This window comes from Typopeltis vanoorti, chromosome 6 (assembly GCF_054136105.1).
Source record: "Typopeltis vanoorti isolate ZY-2024b chromosome 6, IOZ_Tvanoo_1.0, whole genome shotgun sequence".
NCBI classification, from domain to species: domain Eukaryota; kingdom Metazoa; phylum Arthropoda; class Arachnida; order Uropygi; family Thelyphonidae; genus Typopeltis; species Typopeltis vanoorti.
Window position 1 is genome coordinate 159601201 of NC_143554.1, and position 21263 is coordinate 159622463.

A 21263-nucleotide genomic window follows, 5' to 3' on the forward strand; every position below is an offset into this window, starting at 1 on the left:
GTATCACCTCTGGATCTGGCTCCCACTGACAAGACCTCAATAAAGGTTGAAACCGATCTGGGTAATGGACCTTCCCTTAATGCATAGCATTATACATGTCTGCAAGGAGAGGTGCTTTGCATTATGGGAGATACTAAGACAAATAGTGATGAGAGCTTGGTCCACCTTTACCATGAGATGCCTCAGTCCTGAAGATACTTCAGGTGCAGACTTTATTTGCTTACACTTGGATAAAGGATTAAACTAAATTTATTATGACAGAGTTAATAATTTTGATATATCATGTATATATATATCAAAGTTTATATATACACTCGGGTCTCTTTTTATGCGGATTTGAAGTTATGTGGGGCATAACTTCAAAACTAATGTATAGTACACCCACAGATACAACACCTTTCGACACTTCTGCGCATGTCAACAGAAGGAGAATCCATTCCGGTAACAGGGTAATCTAGCGTTTCCCAAACTTTTCCTACGACGGAACACTTCACAAATCCTGAAATTTTCATGGAACACCTTGGTTATTTTGTAATGTATTAATTAATTCATAATTAATTAAACACCAATTTAACAAGCATCATTAAATTAATTTGTGCTGATTTTCATTGACGTATCCCATTCTGATCACCAAAAATTTATAATATTATAAGTATTTACGAGTGAATGCAGACTTTTTCTCCTGTGTGCTAATAGTTTTCCCCTCCTTTTGTACATCTAGATTGCTTTGTTGGCTGGAGGTGGATGAATCACTATCTATTGCGTCACAAACGCCTTCAATAAGAGATTTCTTAACACCAAAATTAAACAAAGTCCTTGTCTCTTAGTCATATTAAAATTTAAATCTGTAGACATATTACTTTTAAAAAATCACAGCACTACGGTTTCGAAACAAGCACTTTCACCCTAAATACAAACTTGTAAAGAAAGTATTCAGTATTACTAGATCTGAGAACCAGATACAGACTACCTTGATCTTCAGTTTCAGTGGAAAATTTTTCTTTGTAGTACCTTGCTGATTGGTCACTAACATTTGCAATACTAATGTTATTTCATTCAGTTTTAAGAACAGAGGATTGTTGTAATCGGCTTGCAGGCAATTTTTATGACAGTCATAAACAGCGGCATTCCCTTTCCCGATGTTGAAAGGTTTCAATCTGAAAATTAATGATAATTCTTTGAATACATCCACGTTTAAAAATACATGGCTTGGTCACTAACATTTGCTACACAGATGTTATTTAGACATTCTGGGTCTGAGCTTTTCGACATATTCATGAATATTATTCTCCTCAGAATGTTTCCACTATAACATATTTATTAATGAAAAATGCTTAGAAAACTAAAATGACAAATTCCAGGAAAACTTCTCGCGGAACACAGTTTGGGAAACCCATATTGTGGGATGAGTTGTTTATTATTACACGGTGGAAAATTAACTTCTTTTTTATGATCATTGTAGTTTTTAAAGTGGTGACTATTTTACTTTTATAACAGTCGGAAAATTTTACCTATAAAGCACGTGATTTTGCGTGTTGTTGACCAATTCGTTCATCGGCATTGTACATAATGAACATGTTGCAGCGCATTCTGGCGTAACGTGATAACGTGTAAGATAAAGTGAGTAAATATAAGATAAACTGATAAAGTGAGTATTCGTGAAGTTTCATTTTGCATGTGGGTAAGTGTTTGTCCTTTTATTATCGAAAGTCAAATTTTGCTAATTGTTATTTTAAAGATTTAATTTGGCCCAATGGAGGGAAAAAAGCACCAATTAAATGAAAATTGCAATTTTAGATCGCTTAGCAAAAGGAGAGATATCTACGGCGATTGGTGAACATTTTAATTTAGGTGAGTAATATTAAGAGCAATTAAAAAGAATAAAGTCGCAATAAAAAAAATCTGTCATTTCTGGCACAAAACTAAGTGCTAAATTATCATCGCACTCAAGAGATTCTTTATTAGAAAAACACGGAACGAACGCTTGTAATTTGGATTGAAGAATTAACTCAAAGAAGAATTCCTATAAATGGTTATTTAATTAAAGAAAAAGCTCTTCGGTTTTATGACTGGATGAAGCATTTGGATCTACTTCCGCTTCCTAGGCTGACAAAGAATTTTCGGCCAGCAAAGGATGGTTAACGAGGTTTTTAAAAAGGAATGCACTTCATAACGTGAAGATTACAGGCGAGGTTGCAGCAGCAACAGATGACGAAGCAGCCAAAAATTTTCAAGAGAAGTTAGCCAAAATTATTGAAGATGGTGGATATTGTCCTGATCAATGTTTAACGCTGATGAAACAGGATTGTTTTGGAAGAAAATGCCTAGTCGAACTTACATCGCAAAGTCTTAGAAAAAAGCAATTGGGTTTAAAGCAAGCAAAGATCGAGTAACGTTGTTACTTTGTAGCAATGCATCAGGAGATCAAATGTTGAAAACCCCTTCTAATAAATCAATTTCTAAGACCACGTGCTCTGAAAGGCAAAGATCTAAAACAGCTGCCGGTACATTGGATGGCTAATAACAAGGCCTGAGTAACAACTGCTGTATTTACTGAATGGTTCAATAATTGCTCTGTACCAGAAGTGGAAACATATATGAAGCAATGCACCAAATCATCTGCATTTAGAACATCCAAATGTGCAGGCATTGTTTTTTCCAGACAATGCAACAAGCATTATTCAGCCATTAGATCAAGGCATAATTGCTACTTTTAAAAAATATTACATTAAGCACACTTTTCAATTTATATTGGATAAACTAGAAAATGAATCATTAACAGTAACTAACATTTGGAAAATATGTTCTATTTTGGACTGCTTAAATCATGTTGCATCTGCTATCGCTGAAATAAGACCACAAACTTTAAATGCCTGTCTGGAAAGCAGCTTGGCTTGGATGTGTTGCAACCATGCAAACATCTACATTATCAGCTGAAAGCATTACTTTGGCACATGAAATTGGTGGAGAAGGTTTTGATATATTTAGTCAGAATGATGTAGACGAATTGCTTGTGGATAATGCCTTAAGTGACGATGATATTATTGGATATCGATTTACTTTAGATATCGTTGAAGATCCAGAAAACGATACTGAAGCAAAAGAAAAACATGTCCCCCCCCTCACTGCAAATATAATTCGAGACGGTCTTGAACTGTGCAATAAATTGGAAAATCATTTTCTTGTTAATGACACAAATTCTCAACGAGCCTTTAAATTCCAAAGTGAGCTGAAGAACTGCATGTCTGGATATCGCAAGCTGTATAAAAAATTAGTGAAATCATCATCACAAAGTTTAATCACTGATTACATTGTCAGAAGAAAGAAATCAGCACAGAATGAGGGTGAAGCTAATGCTGTTCGTGAAGAACCATTGCCTTTACCATGCAGATCTGATGCGCTGATTATCTCTTCTGGTGATGAAAGTGATTTCGCACCAGTTCGCAAATGTTGCTGAATATTGTCTAATAGCAACGATAATTCTGATGAAAAAAAAAAAATTTTTTTTTAATTCTTACTTTTCAATAAAATTAAATGAATAAAGCTTTAAAACAAACTTAGGCATTCTTATTTTCTTGAATTTTCATAAACTTTTTTATGCAATTTTAGTTTTATTTTAATTCATCGCTTCGGTTTTATGCAGTTTTAGAAAATTATGGAACGTATCCCTAATTTTTCAATGTAAGTTATTTTTTTTCTGCAATTTTTTATATGCAGTTTTCTGTGGAATGTATCTAACGCATAAAAAGAGACCTGACTGTATTTAGTTTGTATATCATACAAACTAAAGCACAATCAATGTCCATGACAATGTCCAATTTCTGTATCATTTTGCTAACACATTAATAAAAAAAAATAATGATAGTAATAATTATTTTCCTTCAAATTGACTGCATTAAAGTTTCTGAATCTGTAACCTGCAGAACCGTCAGATCTCGAATGCCTGCTGAATCCCTAATGTTCTCACTGCTAAATTGTCCTGCCCACTGAATCTTCTCGTTATTTGACACTTTTACCTGCAATTACAATCACTCCTTTGATATCCACTTCCTTTTTTCTAATCGTCGAAGATCCAGAAAACGATAGTGAAGCGGAAGAAAAACCTGTCCTCCTCACTGCAAATATAATTCGAGAAGGTGTTGAACTGTGCAATTCATTGGAAAATCATCTTGTTTTCTTGTTTACTGGCAAAAGGCCAGTAAAATTTCAGCCTCTATCGGAAGAGGTGAAGAGTTGCTGCTTGTTCTAATCAATATTAGTAAAAGTGCCTAATATTAGGCACTTTCACATACTAGTATTTAATTGCTAGGAAAAATATTATTATTATTCGTGACACCTCCAAGGAGTCTGAAGACTCATCGCAGGAGGACACCTACTATACAACTGTCTCCACCAACTACATCGAACCTCTACTACCACTCATCTCCATCAACATCATCTACTGCCCACCAGCACAACTAGTATTGTAAATTGCGTGTGTTCTAAAAGGCCAAAAATTAGCACAATTAATATCAAATTAGTTACCTTATTAAATTTAAAACCATGTGATAGCAATGGGGAATGAAAATTTTGTAATACAAAAACAAGCAGATTGAACAAAAGATCCCTCATTTTGTGCAGTTCTTTAGTAAAATCCCCCCCCCCCCCCAACTGCCATGATATCTATAGGCATCCAGCTAAATCTGGATACGATTCTGTAACACCTGTTGAATAACATGGATAAGAAGTGCAATTTTGTCTCACTATTTCATCCATCTCAGCCGGTAGGAAGGTTAAAGAATAGAGCATCACTGGTTCACAAACATAATGGGCTGCAGTATGCTAATGTATTCTCAGCAAATTATGCTTGAATAATAACAAAAAAGTTGTCACCACCTGCATGTAAATGTCGAGGCAACTGGCTTTTCACTACACATTCCATAATCACTTTTTTTAATGTTTTCTGACATCAAACTCATTAACTCTAATTAGACTAAGCAGTTTAGATAGTAACTGTTTAATGCATACAGCTACATATTTTACTGGATTACATGTCAGTATTAATGATTTATTCTGTCACTTTTAATGTTTTGGAATTGGGAAAAAGTGAGAGGAAGTTCTCCTGTGTATTCTTTGTAACATGATTTATAGTGATTTTGCAGGTTTTTCTATGGAAATTAAAATTCTTAAATCTATAAATTATTTTCAGGTTTCTCACCATCCACCAGTATCAGCATTCTATGTGACAAATCGGCAGGATGGTTTCTGCATTAGTGGCAGTATTTTAGCAAAGTCTAAATTTTATGGTATGTCACAAATTCCACACTCCTTCTGAAAGAAATTTCTAATGTAGCATATATTTATCCATTATATATATACACAGACACACATATATACATACTTTGCATTAGGAACACCTCCCTAATTTACATATTCAGCGCAATAACGAAGTACTACGTGACATTGTCATATGCCTCCGCTATAAATGGACACACCTATCCTCTGTATATAAGCAGTAAACATTTGCCAATAATGAGGAAACATGGTGCCATAAGCCAGTTTGATCACAGACAGATAGTTTGGGCCCAGAGGGGCAGGTACCAGTATTTGGAAACAACTGCACTAGTTGGTACACCCTTGATACAGTACTACTGTATCAAAGGTGTACCAGGACTGGATAACCATGAATGGACATCCAACAGAAGGGCTCACATTAGTCAGCCATGCATGGTTGATCCTAGAGGTGAGCATCGGGTGTGTGTCATGACTTGTATCACAGCAACGACATGCATACAGTCACACAGCTCACCCACCAGTACAACAGTGGGGCAGTTTGACCCATTTCCACATCACCATGTGCCATGCCTTCCACAGCTGAAGACTAATAAGGGTACCCATGATGACAGCCAAGCATTACAAACAATGCCTCGCATGGGCCAAGGAACATTGGCAGCAGACCCTCAAAAGATGTGAGAAGGTCATCTGGAGTGATGAGTCCCATTTCTTGCTGCACCATGCTGATGGCATAAAGAGCATGAAGCCCTATCCCCTGGATGCACAGCTGGGGTTCAACCGGCTGGTGGAGGTAGTGCTGTGGTCTGAGGAGCTTTTCCTGTCATGCTCTAATTCTGTTATCATCCCACAAACACTGAATGGTGAACACTATAGGGACTTGTTAGCTGACCATCTCCATCCATATCTGCAGGAGGTCAACCCCAACCTCAGTACCATCTTTCAACTGGACAATGGACTTTGTCATTGGGCTCATACAACTAGTGAGTGGTTGGAGGAACATGACAATGAATTCGTCACATTGCCTTAGCCCCCCAAGCTCCCCCTGGCTGTAACTCAATTGAACATTTGTGGGATATGCTCGAACAGGGTGTGAGAACTGCTGATCCTCCTCCATGGAATGAACGTGAACTGATAGAGTTGCTGCAGTGGACATGGGTCGAGTTATGTTTGATACCTTCTAGAATCTGTTCCTAGATGTCTGCGAGCTGTGATTGCACTGAGAGGTGGACCAACACTTTGTCATGCTTTGTCACACAACCAGGAAATAATTTAATATTATTTGATTAGATCTAAATATTTTGACATTTATGACTATTTCTTTCCCACTTTTTAAAAAATAAACTAAGTAAATCGTGATCTGTAGTTTAATTGCAAAATCAGTTGATATGAAGAAATATAAATATGGATTACTTAAATACCCAGATTCTTCTCTGATAAAATATTTTTATTTCCTACTGTACTGTACTGTTTTGTCCAAAAAATAGGCCTTTCTTTTTTTTTCTTCTTCACACTTCACAGTAGCTGTTCTCTCTGTTGAATCAAAATTCCTATGCTTTCTTAGTGGATGAGACAATATACATGAATAGGTCAGTTTCAAATTTCCCATCTGGAAATTTTCCCACATTACTCAACTTAAAATTGCCTGCTATTCAAGAATAAATATCTTCATGTTGAATACTGCAGCTACTCTTTCCTTTCCCAGAATTTTGCTGCCTGAATAACATCTTGAATATTATTTAGAAGTCGCTTGTATTTCTAGTCCTCTTTGTTTCAGTACTCACCAGTTATGTCAGCATAATTCTGTTTTACTTTTTAATTATTAGAGAATGCTTTTAAACTAGAGATCAAATAGTCAGCGGTGTTGGGGGGTCTCACACCAGCCAAAGAAATTCATCTCCCACTTAAAGATAAACATCCCTTCCCATGACAGGATTTCAAATCCACAGCCTGTAGGCTAGAGAACAGATCCACTAACAATCATTTGGTTAACCAATCCAGCAAATACAATTTATAAATAAAAAAAAAATTAAACTGCATATGATAAAAACACCTAAAACTTGTTTTCAGAGTTTTTTATTTTATTTTAATGTGTAAAACTTTTGTTACACTGAAGTATAATTTGCCTAATTGTGTGCAAACTATATAATTTTTCTTTATAGGAAACTCCCTTTCAGCTATATTGGATGGTACAGCTAGGCTATCACTGCTTACCCGTGGTGAAGATTACGCATTAACAATGCCTTATGCCCACTGCAAGGGTATCCTTCTTGGTACTTTGACCATGGAACTTGGTGGAAAGGTGGATATTTGGTGTGAAAAAACTGGTTATCGCACTGAGATTGAATTTAAATTGAAGGTAATATTTGAAGTTGAACAAACAAAAATATTATTTGGCAATTTTTTTCCTATAAAATGTAATGCAAATGTTTTAGAATACATTCATCTTAATTTGTGAATACGATTGTTATTGAAACTGCATAGAGCTAACTCATTTCTCAAAATCAGTACTACTTTGCACTGTATATTCACACAAAAATATCAGTACCATTTACTTGACATCATCATCAATTTCCTGATATGTGCCCCCCCCCCCAAGGGGTGTTCAGGTTATTATGACAGCACTACATGATTAAGTTTACATTATTATCAATCTACTATTGACAGTTTTCCTCCAAATTAGTTTATTACTTGTTAGCATTTCAATATTGTCATATCTAACATTTATGCTTCTGAGGTGCTTGTGAATAAATCACTCCACCAAGACCTTGGTCTCTGGGTCTCTTTCCTGCCATCTTGGCATCAAAAACACCTGTTTTACTAACCTTTTTTTCATTCATTCTATTTAAGTGACCATAATACCTCAGATTAGCTCTGATGATACATTTTTAATATGATTTTTCCATTGATGTCATCTGTTCACTCTTGTATCTATGTTGTCTCTAGTCTTTGATAATGTACTTTATTTCTAACCAAACTCTATCTGGGAGTGGTAGAACTACTGTTTCTACCCCCAATTGCAAACTTCTTTATGCAAACATTTATACAGAAAGCACTAGAATTCTCAAATCATATTCAAAGCCTATGGTCTTGCTTAGGTATGTTGATCACATATTGGAAATTTGGCCATATATAGCCATCAAATCATTAATACTTTCATTAGCCATCTAAACAAACAACAAAAGTGCAAGCAGTTTATAAAAGAAATAAAATCCAAACAACACTCCTTTCTGTTCTTAGATATATTCATAACTCTCCTTCCATCAGGCTGGCCTCATTTAGCATATATCACAAACCTATGCCTACTGATCAGTTTGTACATATTATTATTATTCAGGCCTCCATGGAGTCAAAAGACTCATCTTGGGATATCATAGATATGACTCATCATGGGAGGTCCCTCCTAGGAAACACAGTCTATCATACCACTCCTTAAACGCATTGACCATTCTCGTTCTCACCACTCCATCAGGCAATGCATTCCATGGTTCATCCATGGAATGTAATATAAACAATACAGTGTTCCAACATAAAAATGTGCACAAATTCACATGGAGAGAAAAGGCAAGGAATAAGAAAAATCTCACTGACTATGTTATTGTTGATAGTGATATTTTCTCCTTGATGCAGGACACCAGAGTGTACAGAGGATTTGAAATTGGAAGTGATCGCCATTTAGTCTTGAGCAGGAAAAAAATTGAATTTCATATGGAAAAGAAGAACATGTAAGAAAGTTTTAAAGCGAATGAAAGTTGAGCAGCTCTCCGATGTGAACTGTAGACTAAAATACACAAAAATAATTGAAGAAAAAATGAAAGAGTTTGAGAATGGGAACCAAACCTTGGAGATTCAGTGGCAAGCCCTGAAGAAAACACTAATTGATTCAGCCAGAGAGGCATGGGATGAGGTTGTCTGTAAGGATAGAAAAATCAGAACTCCATGGTGGACAAATGAAGTTAAAGAGGCAGAGAAAGAAAAGAAGAAAGCATATCAAAAGTTCTGCAAATAAGTCAGCTTGTGCTCTTAGAGAATACATATACAAATAGCTAAACACTGTATAAAACTAGCTAAACAAAAGTCATGGCAGGATTTTGGTAAGAACATAGAAAATAAATATCAAGACGGTGGCAAGATATCCTGGAGGTTGTTGAAGAAGCTCAGAAATGAAGGAAAGAGTGTTGTAAAAGGAATTAGAGATGATAATGGTGAGATAAAAACAGGAGAAAAAGATATCCTTAAAGTATGGTTTAAAAGTCTTACAGTGGCTGCACTGCACAGTTCAGAAGGCCTGGACAGAGTGACAAATTCCGGATGATTGGAGTACAGCTCTCATAGTACCCATATATAAAAAGGGAAATAAAACTGAATGTGAGAATTAGAGGTATTTGTCTACTGAGTGTTCTTTGTAAGATAATTGCAAGTATACTTGAGAAATGGTTGAGAAGGATTGTGGAAGAGAAGCTTGGTGAAGAACAAGCTAGATTCAGGCCAAATAGAGATTGTCAGGATCAGATTTTCACTTTATGACACATAGTTGAGAAATCATAGGAATATAACAAAGATCTGTATTTAAGTTTTGTAGATCTGGAAAAGGCATATGACAAAGTGCCGAGTGAGCAGCTATTCAAAACGCTACACTTATATGGTGTCAATGGGGCATTATATCAAGCAATACTTAGTCTTTATTTGAGTTGAAAGTTTATTTTTCATTTGGTTAGACTATAATAAATTTAGTTTAATCCTTTATCCAAGTGTGAGCAAACAAAGTTTGCGCCTGAAAGTATCTTCAGGACTAGGGTAAGGTAATACAACATCGGGCAACTCGTTGCAAAGGTGGAGCAAGCTATCAACACTTCTATCTCAGTATCTTCCATAATGCAAAACACATCTCCTTGCGGATATGTATAATGTTATGCATTAAGGGCCACTACCCAGACTAGTTTCGACCTTTATTGAGGTCTCTTCAGTGGGAGCTGTAGCTTCAGTGTGCTATAGGTAGAGATGACCTTGCTAATGCTCCTGCCTGGTATCTCCACTTGGGCCTGGCTCCAACTGAAGAGACCTCAATAAAGATCAAAATTAGTCTGGGTAGTGGCTCTTCCCTTGATACATAACATTATACATATCCGCAAGGAGATGTGTTTCGCATTATGGGATACTGAGATAGGAGTGTTGATAGCTTGCTCCACCTTTGCAACGAGTTGTTCAATGTTGTACTACCTTACCCCAGTCCTGAAGATACTTTCAGGCACAAACTGTGTTTGCTCACACTTGGATAATAAATTAAACTAAATTTATTATTTGAGTTGTAAGTCAGCAGTTAGAATTGAAGGAAGTACAGGAAGGTGGTTTAATGTTAAATCTGGTGTTAGACAAGGATGTACGTTATCCCTTCTGTTATTCATTATCTATATGGATCACATGATATGATGAAAGTGGTATTAAACCAGATATCAAAATTGGAGATGTTAATGTCAGCTCTTTGCTTTATGCGGGTGATATTATACTTCTAAATAAATTTGCTACAAGTGTGCAAGATTCCCTGACTTAATTGAATAACTGTTGTAGTAGATGTGGTATGAAGGTCAGCAATAAGAAGACAAAGACAATGAAAATAGGCAGAAACATTGAAAATATCAACTGCTTTATGAATGGAGATCTTATAGAACAAGTAAAACATTTCAGCTAATTAGGCACGATTTTTAGTGAAGATGGTAAATTAAATATGGAAATAGACAACACAGTCAACTGAATAAATTTATATGGAATAGGAGAGAAATCAGCCAAAACACTAAATTAGCTGTATACAAGACAGTGTTCAAACCAATTTTAACTTATGGATCTGAGGGCTGGGTCAAAAGTAAAACACTTGATCAAGACTAGAGACTGCAGATATGAGAGTTCTGAGAAAGATTAGGGACATGAACAGATGGCATCAATGGCAATATCATATTAAGAACTAGGATATCAGGAAAGAATTTGATATCGTCAGAATCCAGGAATGCATTAGCAGAGCTAATCTCAGGTGGTATGGTCACTTAAACAGAATGGGAAAGGAAAGATTAGCAAAACAAGTGTTCTCTGCCAGGTTGGCAGAAAAAAGACCCAGAGGAAGATCAAGATATAGGTGGATTGATATGGTAAAAATTGCCTTAGAAGATAGAAATATAAGATCTGATAATGTTGGAGTCTTGACAGGTAACAGACTGATTTGGAGGAAATTTGTAGATAGGAAGTTAGTAATGATGTAAATTTTTCATGCAGTACTATCATATCCTGTACACCCCTTGAGGGTATATATCAGGAATTTAATGGTGATGATTATATATATACCAGAGTTTTCCTACGACGGAACACTTCACAAATCCTGAAATTTTCACGGAACACCTTGCTTATTTTGTAATGTATTAATAATTAATTATGGCATAATCATAAAGAGTATTAGTACTCTTATGTATACGGTATGATATGTTGACAAATATAAAATTACATTTAAATCAGTGATTGTTATCAATCACTGGACTAATGAAATCATGTAGCAATTGCAGTTTCCTCAGGCCAACATCATTAAATAAGTACTTAAGAATGAATGCAGACTTTTTCTCCTGTCAGCTGGCAGTTCTCCCCCTCCTTTTGTACATCCTGAAGATCACTTTGTAGGCTGGAGGTGGATGAATCACTATCTGTTGCATCACAAACACCTTCAATAAGAGATTTCTTAACACCAAAATTAAACAAAGTCCCTTGTCTCTCATTCATATTAAAATTTAAATCTGTGGGCCTATTACTTTTAAAATATCACAGCACTACGGTTTCAAAACAAGCACTTTCACCGTACAATACTAACTTAAGAATAAAGTATTCAGTATTACTAGATTTGTGAACCAGATACAAGACTACCTTGATCTTCAGTTTCAGATGTTATTTCGTTCAGTTTTGAGAACAGAAGATACGCCGCCTATTGTTGTAATCAATTTGCAGGCAATTTTTATGACCAGTCATAAACAGCGGTGTTCCCTTTCCCAAATGTTAAAAGATTTCGATGTGTGAAAATTAATGATAATTCATGAATATTTCCATGTTTAAAAATATGCGGCTTGGTCACTGATATTTGCAACACAGATGTTATTTCGTTCAGTTTTGAGAACAGATGATATGCTGCCCTTTGTTGTAATCGACTTGCAGGCATTTTTTATGACCGGTCATAAGCAGCTGTATTCCCTTTCCCAAATTACTTCCATGTTTTAAAAATACACGTCTTGGTTACTGACATCACTGAACACTTATTCACTTTCCATGGAACACTGGTGTTCTGCAGAACACAATTTGGGAAACCCTGATATATACAATACAGAAATGCATACAAACAAATCAGCCATTCAGGACATATGCAATTTACAGACAAAAAATACTAGTGGTGGTGGTGGTCAGCAGTAGATGCCATTGATATAGATGGTGATGATAGTAGAGGTTTGATATAGTAGTGGAGACCGAAAGTTGTAGAGTAGGTGTCCTCCCTCGATGAGTCTTTGGATCCTTGGAGGTGTCACAAAATAATAATAATATTATTATACATAGTTTGTATAAGGTGATAAAAATTTATATAAATATTAATATAAATTTTTCACCAGAAAAAAGTGTGTAGTGCTCAGACAGATTATGAATATGATTAGAAACTGTATTCATTCACAAAACAATGGCAGTCGATTAAAAAGTGAATGATGGTTATAACTACTATAAATCATTAGTCTGGTGTGCCACAACCTGCACATAGACATGTCTCCCCTCAGTCAGAAGAAGTGTGTAAGATGAATATGGTGTATAAGCTGAACAAGAACAACTTCCTCTTTATGGTCCTTACATAAACTGGACTACTACAATTTGATTTTAGGCTTCATTTGGTGGAGCTTGTTATTGGTCTCTCTATTCCATGGGCCCATTGGAAAGTTTGTCTAATATCTACCAGTAATCAATATAGAAGATAGGCAGAGGGTGAAAGCTTGAGAAACAAGCTGACCTAACTGCAACCTTGTTTCCCTTTTTCTCGGTGTGACTTGGTATCCAACAGAAGCTCATGTCCAAATGTAACTTCCTTAACTGAGAGAGAGGATAGTTGGATACGATATGGGGAGGGGGATGCTGGATATTTCTGTGGCTATAGACTTTTATTGCCTATAGGGAACTCTGAATCTGTATATGTATATACGAGGGTGGTCTGAAACGTTCTCGGCCTAACAATGAAAAAACTAATTTATAATTTCAAAATTAGTTTTATTTTTCAACATAATCTCCCTTAAGACTAATACATTTATTCCAGAGATGCTCCATTATCCTGTCCCTGTAGTGGTTCTCAGTAAGATCTGCAAAATATCCCTCTACAGCTGCAATCACCTCTTGATTCGAAGAAAAATGCTGACCAGCAAGGAAGAGGTTTTGTGTTTGGAACAGATAGAAATCAGTGGGAGCCAAATCTGGGGAATAGGATGGATGTTCCAACAATTCATAGTGCAGATTCCTTAATTTTCCCATTGCCAAAACACCTTTGTGGGCAGTTGCATTGTCCTGATCAAAGATGATTTTTTTCTTTGCAAACCAAAGAAAAAAATTTGTGTCTTTTCTCACAAATTTTTTCGTCTAGTCTGGTTAAAAGATCGGAATAATCTTCCCCGGTTATTGTTTTACCTTTTTCAAGATAATTAATAAGCAAAATGCTTTTAGCATCCCAAAACACTGATGCCATGACCTTTTTTGCTGATGGAACCAACTTTGTCTTCTTTGCCACCGAATAACCAGCTTCTGTCCACTGTTTTTAACTGCTGTTTGGATTCTGATGTGTAATAGTGATTCCAAGTCTCATCCATAGTAATAAATCGATGCACAAAATCAGTTTTATTCTTGTTAAAACTCCAAGCACTGTTCAGAGATTTTCGTGTGAGTGCATTTTTGATCTGCTGTGAGCAAGTGCAGCACCCATTCTTCATGCAAAATATATCCTGCACGTTCTTTTGAAATGCCTATAGTCTCAGCAATTTCACGCCCTTTGACTTGCAAGTCATCCAATATGATATTGTGCACTTGATCAATGATTTCTGGTAGTGTTACATTTTTTGGACGTCCTTCACATGGATCATCTTCAAGACTGGTCCGGCCACGTTTGAACTCGGCAGCCCATTTCTTAATTGTCGAAAATGAAGAAGAAGAGTGCCCATAAAGTTTTACAAACTTTGAATGAATTTCTTTTGGCATTAAATCTTCTTTTACAAAGAATTTTATAACTGCATGATACTCAATTTTATCCATTTCAAGGGATACGGACAACACTTTTGCTTCAGACAGCTGTATAAAACAAACTACTTAATAGAATGACTTGCAATTTTACATGGATGCTTATGACAGATGTACCAACTTAGAAAAAAAAAATCTTGCCAATAGTGTTGTTGCCATCTATGTTCGATTCTGAGAACTTTTCAGACCACCCTCGTATAATGCATCTTTTAGTAGCATTGCAATCTTATGTAGGTTTAGGCTTGTTTTATAGCATATAGTGTAGCAGTGAAGTTGTTACATTCTAGCAGGATCATAACAGATATGCTGTCTGGGAAGACAGCAGAAGATTCCACTACAGCAGGGGTTGGCAAACTTTTTAGACCATTGACCCTTCATGGAATCCTTGATCTCTCATCATGTTAAATAAAGGTATAAATGTTATCAATAATAAATTTCTCAATTTAAAATAATAATTCCTTTACCCTTTTACTTCATTACTGTTTCCCGATAAGGAATATTTGAAGAAATTTAAAGAAAATACTTAAAGAAATTTATAAAGAACATTAAAAATTTACTTACATTTTATTGATTTACTTGGAATGTTTAATGAGAAAGATGTGTTTGATGAATAGTATCCAATTGATGTTGCATGTTTACTAGTTGTGACTCAAAATTGTTTTAGGTGTTTATTTAACCCCTAGATATTTATCAACCCCCAGGAGTCGATATCGACCACTTTGCCTACCCCTACACTACGGGCTCTGATTTTGAACTATATGTTGTATAATAACTAAAATAGCATTTATATAATTTATTTTATGCAGTTATAAATTATTTATGATATGTTGACTCACCTTTGTTGATTTTCGTTTTGCTAGCTTCAAATTTCTTATTTACATTCTGTGCATCTATTATTCTACTTATATGATAATCCAAATTGGTGTATTTAACATTTTGTTTATCATCTTTGACAGCCATTTTTAGGAGGACCAGAACTTTGCAATCTAGTGAGTGGAAAAATAAAACTTGGCAAAGAAGCCATAGCCACTCTCGAAGGTCATTGGGATGGTGAAATATTTTTCAAAGATAAAAGGACTGGAGTGAGTTTACAGAATTAATAACTGAATATTTTCTGCAAATTAGAGGGGTGATTCAATATGTTTTTAGAATTATTTCTATGTTGCATATTTGCTTTTTTGCATTTCATAATAAATACATTATACTATATTCCACTAAGTGAATTTGGATCTTGCAAGGAAAATTATATATGAATAGTGTATGTTTAATCATCTAATTAGAGATCTTTTACTTTACAAATAATGTGTGGGCATATTGCAGCAAAGCCAGTTCAAAACATTTGCAAGTCAAAAAAACTAGGATGCTGTGAAATACATTGCACTTGACTCATTAAAAAAAAAAAAAAAAAAAATCCACTTCCATAGCTTGACACAATCAAGCTGTGGAAGCCAGTCTAGCCTCAAGCACATATAGATTGTTGACTAAACTTGGAACTTGGCACCACAAGGGAAACTAAAAAAATCCCTTGATTATTGAAAGTTTTTTTTTCCCCACTTAGTTATATTATAAATTAAAGAGGCCAAAAAATTATGTTCTTGGTTTCGTCCTTTATCATAGATAGCTCCTTGGATAAAGAATGAAACCAAAAATATAATTTCTTGGCATCTTTAATCCCTTGATTATCTTTGGGATTAATGTTGCAAATTGTAAATGAAAAGTGGATAATTCGGCAGTGATGATTCAAAAACAACTTCATATGTACATGTAGTGCAACTTTACTGGTGTAGTCTATCTTGAGCTGGTTCCAGGAGGATGTGCTCTTCTAGAGTGATGGCCAGTATTAGTCACACAAAAGTAGATGTTACTCCAGCTGTCTGCTCGATTGTACACAGCAGTTGGATGCAATAAAAATTCAAGGAGCATAAATATGGACTTATCTGTGCTGCCTATAATTGCAAACCGTGAAGTGAATGTTCCATTAGGTGAAGAAGTAAACTTAACATAGGGTTTTTTTTTTTTTTTTTTTTTTTTTTGCCTCAGATGGCTGGCCTAGTGTCATAGAGGAATTGAGGCTGCTTGCAGCATCACTCTCTCTTGTATGAATTTTTTAAATATTTCAGCCATAACTAAAATTAATCACTCTTGTGTTAAATCTAACCAGTTATTTGATTAGATTTGGTTAAATCTAACCAAATAAAAGATCACTCTCTTCCTTCTTTGTATGCTTTCAAACATGTGTTTACTTGTAACAGACTTGAACCTAGATGGGCACTCCCCGTAATGTGAAATTATGTGATGTGCAAAACTCTCTCTCTCTCTGTGGTGTGTGTGTGCACGTGTGTTTAGAAATCTCTGAATTATCTAACAATCGCATTACTGGTCTGTTACTGAATTCATAGAATAAGTTAACATTAGCATGTCAGTAGATCCTGGAACAACACTAACTTGCCATGCATTTAATTAACTGGTACCATTGTATAACTTTTTGTGAATGCTATCCACAAAAGGGTTGAAAACCTATTCATACATTAGACCAACCATTGGTGGGCTAAGGGAAATCCAAAAACCATTATGTAATAGCATTTAGATATCCATGACTGCACTGTGGATTCAAACCTATTGGTTAATGCAGTGTTAGGTATGCCTGGTTACCCCCCAGGTGTACTCAAGGTTTTTAGGGGGTATGGAGCACTTCTTTTTAATTTTGGTTACTTTTACATTTTTGTCCTCAAATTAAAGATACCAAGAAATTATACACTTGGTTTAATTCTTTATACAAGTGTAAGTAAACAAAGTTTGCACCTGAAGTATTTTCAGGACTGGGGCAACTCGAATATAGAAACTTCACATCACTTGCCTTAGTATCCCATAATGCAAAGCACATATCCTTACAGACATGTGTAATGCTATGCATTATGGAAGGGTCACTACCCAGACTGTTTTTGACCTTTATTGAGGTCCATCCTCACATTGTTGCAGTAAGTGCAGGTGTATTTTATAATTAATTTTTAGATAATCTAAAAAATGTAAAGGAAGTTTAAGCAAAATATCTCTTAGCATCTTTCGAATGACCTATGGCAGCATCTTGTTGACAGCATGATTGCATTCTGCTGCATGGTTTAAATGGTTTGCATTAAAAGTTTACATTCAGATAATTCAAACCATGTGGTTGGAACTCTCCACTAAATTTTGGACTCTTATGTGTCTTGAATTATAACAATCCTCAGCGATTATTTCACCATCGACACAAGTATCTATACATGTTTGTGTGTGTGTGTGTGTGTGTCTCAACTTCTAGATGTACAGGTTGTATGCCTGCTGGTAATGCTCACTTTTTTAGCATTCGTTGGTTATTAACAAAACATAACATCCTGGTTACAAACAGGATGTTTGAAATGTCCAGCAATAGAAAATAGTGAAGAGAATAAAAGTGACTGTGATAACTGTCAGAAAGAACATGTTGATTCATCAGGATAAATATTTGTAATGATAGTAATGAGTGTCAGCCATTAACTTATTATAATGAATATGTTTAAAAAATACTTTTTATAATTGTGTTTGGATGAAATATTATATTTTACTTTCTAAGTTGCCCCTGTCTGAGATAGTGGGGGGAGTACAATAATGTTATTAAGTTTTTAAAGGGATACACAGGTACTGAAAGTTTGGGAAATACTGGATTAGTGAATGAAGAAGCACTATTCATTTGGCAAGTCAGACCAACAACCAACTGTCTAATTAATATCCCAGAGCAATCAGATAATTGAAAGTACACTGTATTACTTATTATGTAAGATCTCAAATTAGATTTATTTAGGAAATCTAGCAGCACCTTATTCAAATTGAATAGTTAAAGCTGTAATACATCTTTGTCATAATTATTACTAGTAATTATACATTTTAAAGAAATGTGTAGGGGTGCTTAAGGGTCAAAGCTGTATAACTGAGAGGAGACCTCCACATAGCCTTTAAAGGAATGCGGAGAACCGACCAGGGCTTCTGACCTAATGTCCAATCCTCACCTTCTCGTGGTGCACCCTGTTGGGTATCTACTTTGATACTGAACGAACGAGGATGGGCTGGCAATTTGGGATTTAGCCGACCAAATTGTATTCTTATTGGTTAAACCAAAATAAAAAATGATGGTACAACATGACAAAATTTCATGCCGGCTGGGGCGTCGCCCGGTTAAACAAGGCCCCCGTTGTTTTCGCCAGGGAACCAGGGCGAACAGCGAAAAGTCAGCTACTGGAACAAATCTGAAAACAAACCCCAACTCAACATCACCAGAGTTAAAGATCGGTACTATCAACGTAAGAAGCCTGAATGGCAAAGAAATGGAGCTAGCTGAGGAATTAGATAAGTACCAGATCGACATAATAGGGGTGACTGAAACAAAAAAGACCAAAACTGGTGAGATCTTTCTGAGCAATAAATACAAAATGTTATATTCAGGCAATGACAATCAAGGAAAAGAAGGAGTAGCCATAGTATTCAACACAAAATACGAGGCTAATCTTCTTGAATGGCAGGCAGTCTCAAGTAGAGTAATGTGGGCAAATATGAGAATGGGGAACTGGACAATGAGACTTATTTGTGCCTATGGTCCCACAGAAGGTTCTACTAAGGTAGAAGTGGAGGAATTTTTTGAGGCTTTAGAAAAAGCAACTGACACAATGAAAAAGGAAAAGTTGGTCCTTGTTGGGGATCTAAATAGTAGAGTAGGAAATGATTGTGAGACATACAAAAATATTTTGGGAAAATTTGGAGAAAAGAGCAAAGCTAATAATAATGGCAAATATCTGTTGGATTTCTGCTCAGGACATGGACTGGTTATTACTAACACCATGTTCCAACATAAAAATGTGCACAAATTCACATGGAGAGAAGAGGCTAGGAATAAGAAAAGTCTCATTGACTATGTTATTGTTGATAGTGATGTTTTCTCCCTGGTGCAGGACACCAGAGTGTACAGAGGATTTGAAATTGGAAGTGATCACTATTTAGTCTTGAGCAGGATAAAATTGAATTTCATATTGAAAAGAATAACATGTAAGAAAGTTTTAAATCGAATAAAAGTTGAGCAGCTCTCAGATGTGAACTGTAGACTAAAATACAGAAATATTATTGAAAAGAAAATGAAAGAGTTTGAGAACAGGAATCAAACCTTGGGGATTCAGTGGCAAACTATGAAGGAAACATTGATTGATTCTGCCAGAGAGGCATGTGGTGAGGTTGTGTGCAAGGATAAAAAAATCAGAACTCCCTGGTGGACACAGGAAGTTAAAGAGGCAGTGAAGGAAAAGAAGAAAGCATATCAAAAGTTCCTGGCAAATAAGTCAGCTTTTACTCTTACAGAATACAGAGACAAATGTAAGAGAGCTAAACAGTGTGTAAAACTAGCTAAACAAAAGTCATGGGAGGACTTTGGCAAGAATATAGAAAATAAATATCAAGAAGGTGGCAAAATATTCTGGAGGTTGTTGAAGAAGCTCAGGAATGGAGGAAAGAGTGCTGTAAAAGGAATTAGAGATGATAAAGGTGAAATGAAAACAGGAGAAAAAGATATCCTTGAAGTATGGAGTAATTACTTTGAAAAACTGCTAAATGAAACAAGCAGTGATGACAGCACAGTGATAAAAAACACTGACCAGGCATGCAGTCAGGAATACATATCCATACTTGAAGTAGAAAAAGCCATCAAAGGTTTGAAATGTGGAAAGGCAGCAGGAGTAGATGATATTCGACCAGAAATGCTGAAGTATGGTGGTATAAGAGTCTTACAGTGGCTGCACTGCATAGTTCAGAAAGCCTGGACAGAGGGACGAATTCCCGATGATTGGAGTAGAGCTCTCATAGTACCCATATATAAAAAGGGAAATAAAACTGAATGTGAGAATTACAGAGGTATTTCCCTACTGAGTGTTCCTGGCAAGATCTATGCAAGTATACTTGAGAAACGGTTGAGAGGAATTGTGGAAGAAAAGCTTGGTGAAGAACAAGCTGGATTCAGGCCAAATAGAGGCTGTCAGGATCAGATCTTCACTTTACGACAAATAGTCGAGAAAGCATGGGAATATAACAAAGATCTGTATTTAAGTTTTGTCGATTTGGAAAAGGCATATGACAAGGTGCCAAGAGAGAAGCTATTCAATACACTGCAGTTATATGGTGTCAATGGGGCATTATATCAAGCAATACTTAGTCTTTATTTGAGTTGTGAGTCAGCAGTTAGAATTGAAGGAAGTACAGGAAGATGGTTTAATGTTAAATCTGGTGTGAGACAAGGATGTACGTTATCCCCTCTGTTATTCATTATATATATGGATCACATTATGAAGGAATGTGGCATTAAACCTGATATCAAAATTGGAGATGTTAATGTCAGCTCTTTGCTTTATGCGGATGATGTTATACTTCTAAATAAATCCGCTACAAGTCTGCAAGATTCTCTGACTAAATTGAATAGCTGTTGTAATAGATATGGTATGAAGGTCAGCAATAAAAAGACAAAGACAATGAAAATAGGCAGAATCATTGAAAATGTCAACTGTGTTGTGAATGGAGAACCGGTGGAACAAGTAAAACATTTCAGCTACTTAGGCACAATTTTTACTGAAGATGGTAAACTAAATATAGAAATAGACAACAGAATCAGCAAAGCTGGTATGGTGGGAAGTCAATTGAATAAATTCATATGGAATAAG

The 21263-nt window shown here is 35.6% G+C and overlaps 1 protein-coding gene across 9 annotated transcripts in view; it reads left to right on the forward strand.

Moving 5' to 3' along the window:
• The window catches only part of LOC150106162 (oxysterol-binding protein-related protein 8-like), a 387947-nt gene that overhangs the window by 324617 nt on the left and 42067 nt on the right, over positions 1–21263 (forward strand). For all 9 annotated transcript variants that reach the window (XM_090394505.1, XM_090394508.1, XM_090394504.1 and 6 more), the window contains 3 exons: positions 5189–5285; positions 7434–7630; positions 15513–15638. In XM_090394505.1, coding sequence (XP_090250631.1) covers positions 5189–5285; positions 7434–7630; positions 15513–15638 — 420 coding nt within the window. The remainder of the gene's footprint in view (positions 1–5188; positions 5286–7433; positions 7631–15512; positions 15639–21263) is intronic.